The sequence below is a fragment of the Aphis gossypii genome, chromosome 2 (genome assembly GCF_020184175.1).
Source record: "Aphis gossypii isolate Hap1 chromosome 2, ASM2018417v2, whole genome shotgun sequence".
Taxonomy (NCBI): Eukaryota; Metazoa; Arthropoda; class Insecta; order Hemiptera; family Aphididae; genus Aphis; species Aphis gossypii.
The window spans coordinates 49,056,993-49,069,786 of NC_065531.1; the positions used below are offsets into that span (position 1 = coordinate 49,056,993).

Sequence of the window (12,794 nt, forward strand, 5' to 3'; positions counted from 1 at the left end):
ATTATTTAAAAAATAATTCATTCATTCATTATTATGTTACATAACAAAAAAAGGTGGATAATAGGTAATCACTTTACAACACAATTTATGTCGATTATACTTCGTCATCAATTAAGTCATTGTGATGTATTTGATACATTTGGATTCAATGAAAAATCATAGCAAACAAAAAACGATCCTGAGTAAAATCCAGAAATAAGTGTCAGACTATTCTATTTATAATATTGTATGTTACAATAATTTTAGTTAAATTATTTTAAAGTTAGTAATAAGTAAGTTAAATTAATTTTTATCAAAAACATTGGATTTATTACATTATTTATTTGATATATATACAATATGTTTTATCAATATAAACCAGTAAAAGGGCTGAATAGGTTGGTAGTATGAATATGTAATAGAATACAATTAATCAAAATATTTTAAAAATGTCATTGTATACCTATATAAAATATATTAATATGAATAATCATTAATTTAAATTCCCGTAAAAAATATTTTTGAATTACAATAAAATAAGTAAAAACATTACCTATTATTTTTTTTCTTTTATCACTCAAATTAAAACTTTGAATGTTTAAAAGAAAAAATTGTGTTATTCACATATTTTTTGATATAATATCAATTTAATATTAAGGTCTTTTTATTACTTTTTTCAGATTTAATTATAAAAATTTAACATTTTATGTATTGTTAACTATAAAAAAGTCTACACATTATTTTTACGACTTAAGCGTATTCTATTAACAATTAAATTTGAAATGTTTATATATAAAAAAAATGGCATTGATTAATTTATGTCCTATGAGTTTCTCTCTAAATACTAATACAGAAAATAGTGTATGAATATTTGAAAAACAATTTAGATAGCATTTTAATTTAATATTGTATCAATATTATTAAATAATACTTACATTAACAGCATAAGCGAGAACAATCTTAGATGGATAGATGAATAAACAGTGATTTAATCAATGTGGGCTTTTATTTTATAAGTTATAACAAATAATATAATAGTATATCTTTATGAATCCATTTTGTGTATTTATATGTCCAAAATAAGCGAATCTATAACCTCTTTATCCACCATATATTTTACCCTATAACTTCCATGGCTCTAAAAATAAATAACCTTATTGATGGCGAGTTAACGGGTTAGAGTGAAATATATTATATGTATAGACTTCAATTTAACAAAGACTTATACAAAATAAATGATAAATGAACATTAATTCAATATTTTTAAAACTAAATACGAAAACTAGTATCAAAAGTAAATGTGTCTTGAGATTTTAAATATATTATAAAACAATTACAAATTTGTATTATACATATTGTACCTGGGATTTTCATTATCAAGCAAGTACCTACCTAATTCTGTATTTTATGTAGGTACAAACAAATTCCACACAACAGTAATACAATAAGTATCAAAAGATCTTTTTGAAAATTGTATATTCAAAGAGTTTCATGTAATATTGATTATTCACTATTCACCATTATGAGTTATTATAACTTATAAGTTTTGTCAATGAAAAATGACAATATATCAATATTATAATATAAATCGAAATTTAATGTACCTATATTGCATATTCATATCGCCGTGGATCATGTTTTCGAATATATGTTTTTTTTATTAAATACACATTTAGATACAATGATAAATTACAAAATGTATAACATATTTTATTGAGATTGGATTACATAGTATACAGGAGTTAGGAATTTTATTAGATTCTGAACGAAGTAATGAATGTATTGATTTTACAATGATGTGTGTTTTTTTTTTAATTTATTTTTTTCCATCAAATGGATGCTCACAACAATAACTAATAAAACTAAGTATTTCAAACTAAAAAATAACATTGTTATAGATGATATATTTCTTACACCACTTGGAATTTAATGTAGAAAATGTATTAACTGTAATATTTTGAATGCACTATTTTATTATATATATTTATAAATATTTTATAAATGTGTTTTGAGATTTAAAATGTATATTTTGGAGAAGGACAACAAATTATTTAATATTTTTATACTAAAATTTTAGTTATTGTACAATCATTGATATTTAAAAAAAGGTACGATTACATCAAAAGTATGTTATGTTATGATACAATTTTTATGAAAAATCCTTCCATGGCGATAAGTCCAGCTTATATGATTTACAGCTATACTTAATACTTGACATCCACCTAATAATATTAGAAGACATATTAGTATCAATACAATTTATTATTATTTTAGGAAAAAAAATTACTTATGGTCAACAAATCTAAATGATTTCTTTTGCATGTGATCCAAGTTTGATGATGTACACATAATGTGACTAAGGGTGATTTTTTTCAATGTTTCAATTTGTGCTATAAGTACATAAAAAAAAAAATTATAATACGATTGATTTTTGTTATAATATAATATTTATGTAAAAGGTGCATGTTTATTTTTCTATACCTGGGGTGAAGCTTCCTGGTTGTCCTAGAATATCATAAAAGAAACGATCACCATGTTTAAACCTGTAGAAACTGTCTCCAATTATACACGCAGTTGATGGGCCAACCATTGAACCGTTTCTGGGTTTTTCCAATAGTGCACCAACAATATAGTCTATGTCATGTACAGTTGAATATAACGATTTCAAAGTTTCAATATCCTAAAAGAAGATAATTTATAAAAAAAAAAACAATTTTTGTATCATATTAAAAAAACCCGTAAAAACTTGAATATAAACCAATATTATGAAATAGAATTATTTTATTATTAAATATTATATTTATTCCAAGTACCCATATCGAAAATTTAATAATAATGTCGATTGTGTTATAAATCTATGAAAAAATTGTACGTAATAATTTTACCTCCAGAGAAATTAAATCAGATAAGTCGTTAAATGTATTTGCTTTTTTTAATCCACAAATGTATCTTATTTTGTTATATGGTGGAAGTCCATTATCTCTGCCTCTTTGAATATCGTAAGACAGTAAATCAAATCCTGAGTATCCATTTAAATTTGGTATTTTAAACACGATATTCGTAATCTGAAATTAATATACATATTTATACAAATAATAATAATAATAATAATAAAATATTTTATTTCATAATTTTACCAGACTATTGTAAGATGGTTGTACAGCACGGCCTGGCGTTTCCAAAAACCCTCGTAGCATGTTATCGAAATTTCCTACAAGCAAGTCTGGCTGCAGTAATATTCTGGAAGGCTCTACTTCATCAACGACTGAATAGTTTGCACTTATAAAGCTGATAATCATGATAAGTTAGTAGATAATTAGTTTTATTTCATGGCTTAAAAATAATACTTGAATTTAGCGGGAATAATGTTGTGGACAGCTCGAAATGCACCACTTGTCATCTCTTGTGCTAATGCTGAATTAATTGAAGGATCATAGGTAGTCTGTCCGGTCAGTCCATACTCTTTCATGTATTCGTCTCCTAAATGTTAAAATATATTTAAATAACTTGAGCCTTTAATTTTATCGTATCTTAATCAATAATATTGTATTATTTTATTTAGTGATTATTAAATATATAATAAATACTAAATAACATTTACGCTTTAAATTACTTCCAGTTATAATACGTAGATGGATAGTATGTGCAGTTTTGTATTAGTTTTCAAAATTTAATATGTTTATAATTTTATTTATTACGGTAAATTATCGACGAGGTTTCCATCTTATCAAAGTTTTACTGTATAATTAAAATGTGATGGTTTAATTCATTTTTTTATTTTAACTAAGCAATAAAATGTTTGTTTTACCTAGAATAATTGGCAAGAAATCATCATATGTTATAACTTGTATAATTGCACCAACGATTCTGCGAGTTTCTTGGTAAACTCTTTCGTCGGACCATGATGGGTTTAATATATGAAGTTCATCAGCCAAATGGTTGTGATATCTCAAAAATAAATTTTGAAACAATGCAATAGCCAAATTCTGATTGACGTTTTTATCGCCTGTAAAAAAATCAATTTAATAGGTTGATGATTTACACAACATTATATTTTTTAGTTTAAATTACCTGCAGCGAATTGAATATTAGATTTTCCTAACGGACCATCTTTAAATTCTGAATCAGGGTTCTGTGGACAATATTCTTCGTTTTCTAATATCCGTGACCGAAGTTTACCATTTTCAAATGTTCGAAGACCATCAGCTATTTTTTCGTCTGAACCATATACGTGAGATGCATCTATATACTGTGTATTTCTATTGAGCTAAAAACATTTTTAAATTCTTAAATTATTGATAGACTAAAATGATGTCATTAACTATTATCGCATAATGTAAAACAAAAAAAATATGTATTAAACGAAATTATAATTTTAAAGAATAAGTATACTTTATGCAAGTACTATTGATTTAATAAAATTGTAGCTTTTTCTCTAAATATTTTATAATGATTTGAATAAATGACTAGCTACTTGAATACTTACGATAGTTCTGGGTGTTAGTGGACAACTAAAATTCACAGAAGGCATAGATCGAACAAATTTAAACAGTGATACATTGTATGGGCCATATACTGGGTCGTCTGCTGCTATTGGTATGATGGTTGAACATTCAAAAGGAATTTTGGTTTTGTCTTTTTCAAAACAATGATCCAAATCAGCTTAAATTACAATCACACAAAATAAGACATATTATAAGGTGTGTAATTATTGTAATACCAGTTTCTAAGTTTATGTTTTTATGTAGGTATAAATATATAACAATTGGTTTTTTTTTATATGTAAAATGTATATCATACTAAACTTCTTTGTATCTTTGTATACATGAAAATATAATATGTACAATGTACATCATAACATAATATACGTCTTTACAATTAACTTGTTTTCTAACTAATTTTATAACGTGATTGCTGTATTTTTACATTTACATATTTTTATTATAAAATGACTGTAAAATAATTTGTTACAAACATTAAATTTTTGTGTATACGGTAATTCAAAGAATACAATGAATATACATATATTTTAGTAATTTAAATAATACCTGGAGTAGTAGCATTTCGAATATCATCAGGATAAAACGATACATCATGTGTCAAAAATTGTCCCCATGGAACTAATAACTCATTATTGGCATGATCAAAGTTATGGATTTCTCTCATATAAAATAATTTTAAACCTACTAGCCTAGCACTAGGCAATGGTTTTCCGTCCAATTGAACTCTAAACGTATTATTACCTGAATAAAATCAACACATCAAACTTTAAACTTAGTATTTATACTTTATACCTAATACGATAAAATTTTTAACAATTAAAATTCTTAATACTTAAATAAAGTGTACAATAAATGTAAAAATGTATCGGTACTATAAATATTGATAATAATTAAGATGTACCTCATTTTTTAAATGCTAATATAAAAGCTAAAAGTGGTATTATTTGTTGGTTTGATATTAAAAATTGAAATGATATCATGTGAAATGAATTCGTTATTGTAATTAATCGATATTAAATTTTCCAGTTAATATTTTAAAATAGTTAATTAAAACAAAAAATTAATTAACAGAGTGTGAGTGTATATGTTTGAGCAGATTTATACATTTTAGTTTTACTGTGGTTTTATTTATTTTGATAAATTAACTCCAAATGATAGTTTTTAGAGAAAAATGAATACTTATATTGTATTTTTAGTAAAACAAATAGATACCAAATGGTTTTTTTTTTTTTTAATATTTATTATAATTATCGTTAATTACCATCATCGAACTCGGCATTCATCAGCCGGTAAAATGGTGTTAATGCTGCACCCCAGCTAGGGTTCTGCAAATTGTTGCACGAACCATTGTATGTCCTGTATTTATCGTTTGGGTTACAGGTAACAACTGGGGCACATTGTTTGAAGTAGTCTTCATTAGTTGTAGCTAAGCTTGACAACCTAGAGGTTGGATGTGCTTTAAATATAGCAGCATTTGCCTCCAATCCGACAAAACTATTGGTATTTGGTGAACCATTTTTATGGCAAAATATGTATACTATAATAGTTGCAGTAATAACAATTATTAATATTACTATAAAAAGGGTAAACCATGGTTTCTTCCAAAATGATTGTTTTTCTGCCTTGGGTTTTAGTAACGGACTAGAACATAAATATTTTTATTTTTTATTTCTATTACATAATTATTTACCTATATTATTAAGAAACAATTAAGTACATATTACTTATCATAGTTATAAACGTAAGATTTTATTTTTTCGTTTCTTGAACTTTTTATGTTAGGTTAGTTTAGTAACTTACTATTAATATTAATTATAAGTGGCTAATTTAAGTACCTACTGAACTCTATTCAGCTAATATATCAAAAGGGAGTAATTAATAAAAACCGAAATATTTTTAAAAATATTCATACTAAATCATAAAAATAATATTCATAATTCGCTGCAATTTAAGATTTAATTTGGTTTATTTTAAAAACATTAATAATCGCATACTTTTATAGAAGTTAGTTACCTATCTATATAATTTATTATATAATAAATAATAATTAATAGATAATATTATATAATATCTAAATATTTGATTCTCTAATTATCTTTAATTACAATTTTGACTTTTAAGTTATGTATTCAAATTATGTTATTAGAACCAAGTAGGTATAACATTTTAATCAGAATTAATCGAATTTTAAATAACATAGGTATATTTTATAATATTATGCGATCAGGTCACGGCGTCAAATTATATTTGACACCTGACATTTCAGAGATTACTGAATAAATTATTTTTATTTTCTTAAGTACCTAACTAATATCGAAATATTTGATAGCACTATGTTGATTATTGTTACACATTTTAATTTAACGAATTTACGTATTTCGCCTGTGAAATACATCATTAATTATATTTGTAAATTTCCCATTTAGCTACAGGTTTTGAATATCTAATTGCAATATTTTCTGCTTTTAACTGGTTAATTATTCTATAAATAAACTGAGAATAGTGACAGGTAAAACTATCAGACATAGTGTTGAAGAATGCCTAGCTCTGGTGAAGGAATAGATAATATATTAATATAATGATTAAATAATGACAACATCTAAACGCTAAATTAGCTACGTAATACATATTCATCCGTTGAAGTAAGAATATTGAGTTTTGACGCTAAATAATTATTTTATTATACATGGTTATTATTATTGTTTTAATTTATTCATTAATTTTATTTATATTATTTTATTATTATTTGACGGATATTATTTTACTTCCCATCTGTACACCAATAACATATATCTTATGCAATACAAACGATTTAACACTAATATATGTATTATAATGTATTATAATTCATAGAATGTTTTCTGTATTGTAAACTGCGACGCATATTGAAACAAGTGTAATATAATTGACAATATTTTAAGAAAGTAGGTGCTCAATGTGTTACAAAAATTCCAATACATCATTATTCTTCAATAAAAACTGACAACATATCTATTTTTTCAAAATTGATAATAGCCAAATTCGAGAAACAGTTTTACAACTCATTTTTAAACATTTTTTTTCATTTCTTGACTTATTATTTAACATATACTTGGAGATGCTATAAAAATATTAGGCAAACTAAGCTCCTCCTCCTTCCTTACTATACCATAACCAAGGAGCGTCTACTTCATTAGTAACTTATCTCTATTAATATTAAAAATCATCGATACGTATTATGTATACTCATATACAATGATTTTTTTTATAAGTATAAACAGAAGAAAAATTAATTGCATGTAATCAGAATATTTGAAATTATATGAACAACTTAATACGTACACGATATTTGTTTATAAGTGATATCTTAAAATTAAATTAAATTAAATTTACGATTAAAACACGTAGAAAATATAAAGATCTTATAATATGATTCATATTGACTTTATCGTTTAAAAGAAAAGAAAAAACAATAGAAGTGAAGACAATATTTACTAGTTCAACTTAACTAGTAAAATATTATAAATAATCAGAAAGATTTGGTGATTTAAATATAAAACGTACAGCTATAGGTTTACTTTTAAAATGAAAAACAGATTTCATACAAATTATAATATGTAGGCATCAAAATTATAATTTATTGTTATAATTTAATCGACGTATTTTTAATAAATTCTGTGCACTATATGAATTCTCGATAGGTACTAGCTGGGTGTTTTTTATCCTATAAATTTTATTTAACTATATAATAAATATATGACGTTATAAATAGTAATTTAAAATAAAGATTACAGACAATACTCACTCAGTTTCAAACGGCGATGAGTTATCGACCTTTTTAAAAATATTAACCATTTTAAAATAAACCGATCGGAATGAATTACATATTTTAACTGAATTAGAGAAAATGTGTTGTTATACCTGCACGAAACATTTAAGAGTATGTAGGCAATATTACATAATTACGTACTTCCATAGTCCGCTATACCTATCAGGTTCACATCTAATATGATAATATGTTTTACATAAACAATTATATTTATAGAGGCGGGTACAATACCATAAAAATAAATTGATTTATTGATGAACGATATAAAATTGGTACACAAGGCCAGTTCAATTTAAAATCGTATAGTGAAAAAGAAAATGAACTTGTCTAGTTTTCAAAATTTTGAGGGGTGGTATAATGCCCGATTTTCCATTGTTGGCCACATCGTGAATAATTTATTTTTATGTTATTAAAATTTTTACATTTATTATAGATTATTATTATTTAAAAAATATTAAAAATTTAATATAACCAAATCAAGTACTGTGAAAATCAATTCAACAATTAAACCAAGTTTGATACAAACTATTGATATCATTACTTTGATACAGATTATATTATAAATGTATTTATAAAACACCTCCTCAATAATTTAAATAAACAATTTTTTTTTTGTTAAAAAATTAATAAAATTGCAATTTGTTTTTTCTGTCTTATAAAAACAATTAAATACATTACACTTGATAGGTCTTTGATAAAATATGTTATCATATCTATCTAACACTTTAACATCACTATATATTACATAATAAATTGAAGTTACTTAGTGAACTAATATCTATATATTTTTTCAAACTGAAATGTTAATAATTTATTAAAAATTAACATTGATGAATCTATATATATATATAAATCAATCAAACCTGCAAATTTGACCACCAATAATTTTAAGTGTATTAGATTAAGTCAAAATAAAACAATTAATTTTGATATTACGTATTCAAATAACACTCTCGATTGAAAATTTAAAAATCTCATGTTTAGGTATGTTATATTTTATTCATGAAAATTATTATTTCAACTCTATCATTCAATCTAATACAATTTTATATTCATTGTCTTTATTTCCAGAACCTGAGTTTCGTTATGGAATAATGTTAAATTTTAAAAAATCAATCTGTTTACAATATTCCCACTCTTTGTGCTATTTCGTAATGACCACATATTTAATAACTCACTATAAGATAGTCATTCTAGTGAAAATTTAACGCAGTTCCTATTGAACGTTTGTGATTATCTAATGATTTTTATAATAGGTATATTATAATAATGCTTACAATTTCAGTGTATTGTTCTTTAGCGCTATTATTGTTATTTAACTTTGAATGTGTAGTAAGTTTTTTACAGAATTATTTTCTTTTACCTAAAAATAAGCTATTATTAACATAATCTACTAGATAGAAAAAACAATAAATATATAAATAAACAGTAAAAATAATTATAATTTACTATTGTATTTTATTAATTTTTAGAATAGTGACAGGAGGTTCTATGTGGACTACGAAAGAAATGAATTCATCAAAGACGGCAATGCATTTCGATATGTTTCGGGATCAATGCATTATTTTCGAGTGCCTAAACCCTATTGGAGAGATCGTATACGCAAAATGAAATCTGCCGGTCTTAATGCAATATCGTTGTAAGTACCCACAAATTAAAAAAAAAATGGATGTATGTTTGAAAAATTTTAATGCTATATTGGATTTTAAAAATTTTATTTAAAAAAAATAAGAATAGTTAGATTTACATTTTTTCAAACACATTTTTCATACAAAATTCGCTTCGTATTGATGCAAAAAAAAAAAATTATTACCTACATCAAATTCTCGGTAATGTTACAAACATTTTAAGTTATAACTAATTGTTTACTTGTTAAAAAAAACTATATTTGTAGACATCGAAATTCTCAAAAAGTTATTTTGCATATTTTTATATTAAAAAAAAAATGTATGTTGTTGTTAAAAACTATACCTGAAAATGATAACGGTAAAACAGTGAGAAAAATCGTTTTTATTTTTAATATTTTATTGAAATGAATATAAATTATGTAAAATCATATTTTTAATAACAGTAATATTTTTGAGATAATGAGTATTCACTGTTAAAAAAAAATCACCCTGTATTACTGACTGCTAATGTTGTGCGAGCAGATTCATTTTTAATAGGATATTTTAGTTTATTTTTACCTTCGCTAATTGTAATCTATAAAAAAAAGATATGGGTCGAGTTATAATATACCCATACAATCTTTATTCAGTGTAATAAAAAACATCGTAATTATAAACAGTAATTAAACAGTACGGAATATCTCAATAAGTTTCTGGGTATTTCAGTAAATTAATATATTATAATTATCATTTATTGTAACTATACTTGAAACGTAATGCCTATATATTATATAATATTATCATTATTATTTTATGTCTGATAGATCATTGATTTTATTAGTTGTGAAAAAAATTATTATTTTAGTAATGTTTTAAAGTTTAAAAATTCAATTATAACATAAGTACCTAGTGAATATGACGTAACGTCGAACGAGCGTTTTCAAAACCATTAAGTAAGTATATCATTATTGTATACTTTATGTGGAATTGAAATATTCAAATTTCACAAACATTTTCTCGACATGACAATGTTACCATGAAGACTAAATTATTATATAGTTTATTTAATGTGTTTTTCATATTATTATATTAGTGCAGCGCCATAGCTTTTGATAATTTTTTCAAAGTGATTATTGTACAGCAATTGGACCAATAAATATTCGACTATGACACTCTAGACTTTTAAGTCGATACACCATGTCACCATGTACTGTAGAATGATGTCAATAGATTTGTGATAAGTAAAAATAGCTTAAACTAGTCTTAATATTCTGAAGATTTTAATGTATATAGGAAATTATAATTTAAGTTTCTTATTTTTCAAGATTCTACGTAAAATTTTTTTTTATTATTATTTTAAGTCATATAATATGAGATAACAAATCTTACGAAGATAAATCTTTAATACCAAATGTTATCAACATTTTAAATTCAAATGTTCTTCAAAAACTCATGTGACTTAATAACGATTATTATGATTTTTTCAATTCCATTAAAGTACTTATGAAAAGTATTGTATTGATTTTTCAAATCTTGTATTTAAATTAATAATTCTAAAAAATTAAAAATGTTTAAGTGAGTTATACAACAATTTACTTGATTAGCATAGGTACAACTAGAACCAAATAAGCCAGAAGATTAGGAAATCATGAACTTATTTTTCCACTTTCATTCTAAATGTTTACATTTTTAAGCAAAAAATAATAAATATGCATAAATATATATATTTACTTCATATTTTATTCACCAAATTTCAGTTTTATGAAATAAAATATATAATATAATCTATCATCTAAGTTACATATATTTTTATTTTATTATCGTTCTTAAATAAATTATAAATATATCGTTTAATATTGAAAGACGACAAATTTTAAATACCAAGCAGTAAATTATTATTCTATTTTAACTTTATAGTTTATTTTTATATCAACTCAAAAAAGTTAAGTTTCTTTTAACAGCGAATTAAATAAATTACTTTTTTAACTTAGATAGGTATACAATTAACGACATAGGTACCTAACTAGTTAGGATGAAAACAAATTTAATATTTTAACTTCACTAAACATTTTCAATTAATTAATATTAACTTTTGTATTTGGAGAACTATGAAAATATTTAAGAAGGAGGATTATACTAATAATATATCATTGAGTATGATAAACGATTCTGAGAGGAGGGTGTACCGTCAATTGCGCGTGGTTATTTCAGCGCACGTTAATTGGGCGCGGTAAATGTAGCGTACGACAACTAAGCGCATACAACATCTTGGCGCACGACAAATTGGCGCATATGACAATTTAGCGCGCGACGATTCAGCGCAACAAATATTATATTTATGTCTAATCGATTTATACTGTTATCGATGCAGCAGCAGTAGTTATTACCTAGATAATCGAAATAATCTGATATAACTAGCATAAAATAATTTAGTGCAATATCTGATATCTGCAACAGTGCAACTGTGGTTAGTGACTAGTGTACAACGGCTGGACAATATTCAAAATAGTGTATATTATAATTTATTAATTGAATTTATAAACTATATAATATAATTATGGCTTTACAATACATAACAAGTCAAAGAGGAAAACAATTATTAATTAATATACAATAATTATAGTCATAGACAGGACCGACGAAATGAAAATAAAATAATTTGGAGGTGCAATGAAAATCAAAATTGCCCAGGACGGGTACATTCATTGGATAGTAAGTACTAATAATAATTAATACTTTAATAATATTTAATTATAAATTGTATATTAAATAATTTTAGATGATATATTAAAATATGTAGACCATAGTCATTTATCAGACGTTGCTAAAATTCAAGCAAGAAAAACGGTCGAAAAAATCAAAACTCTTGAGAAGGAAAACAGTTTGACAACTCGTGCA

At 24.1% G+C, this 12,794-nt stretch overlaps 2 protein-coding genes across 3 annotated transcripts in view; one reads left to right on the plus strand and one right to left on the minus strand.

The window, feature by feature from the left end:
• Positions 1–1,668: 1,668 nt before the first annotated feature.
• LOC114120403 (peroxidase-like) lies at positions 1,669–8,447 on the minus strand. The gene is made up of 12 exons (XM_027982286.2): positions 8,266–8,447; positions 5,743–6,122; positions 5,028–5,222; positions 4,466–4,641; positions 4,051–4,246; positions 3,788–3,985; positions 3,327–3,459; positions 3,117–3,267; positions 2,865–3,044; positions 2,461–2,659; positions 2,267–2,369; positions 1,669–2,201 (listed from the first exon to the last, which is right to left on the minus strand). Exons 1-12 carry the CDS (start codon positions 8,313–8,315, stop codon positions 2,129–2,131), a joined length of 2,034 nt encoding a protein of 677 aa, XP_027838087.2. The 5' UTR covers positions 8,316–8,447; the 3' UTR covers positions 1,669–2,128.
• A 1,015-nt stretch (positions 8,448–9,462) lies between these two features.
• Positions 9,463–12,794, plus strand: part of LOC114120405 (beta-galactosidase-like) — a 38,982-nt gene continuing 35,650 nt past the window's right edge. Inside the window, exons 1-2 of one of the 2 annotated variants that reach the window (XM_027982289.2) lie at positions 9,463–9,621; positions 9,762–9,928. In XM_027982289.2, coding sequence (XP_027838090.2) covers positions 9,559–9,621; positions 9,762–9,928 — 230 coding nt within the window. In that variant the 5' untranslated portion in view covers positions 9,463–9,558. Of the gene's footprint in view, positions 9,622–9,761; positions 9,929–10,711; positions 10,850–12,794 lie in introns of those variants that run through there. The other variant, XM_027982288.2, reaches the window with a different exon arrangement.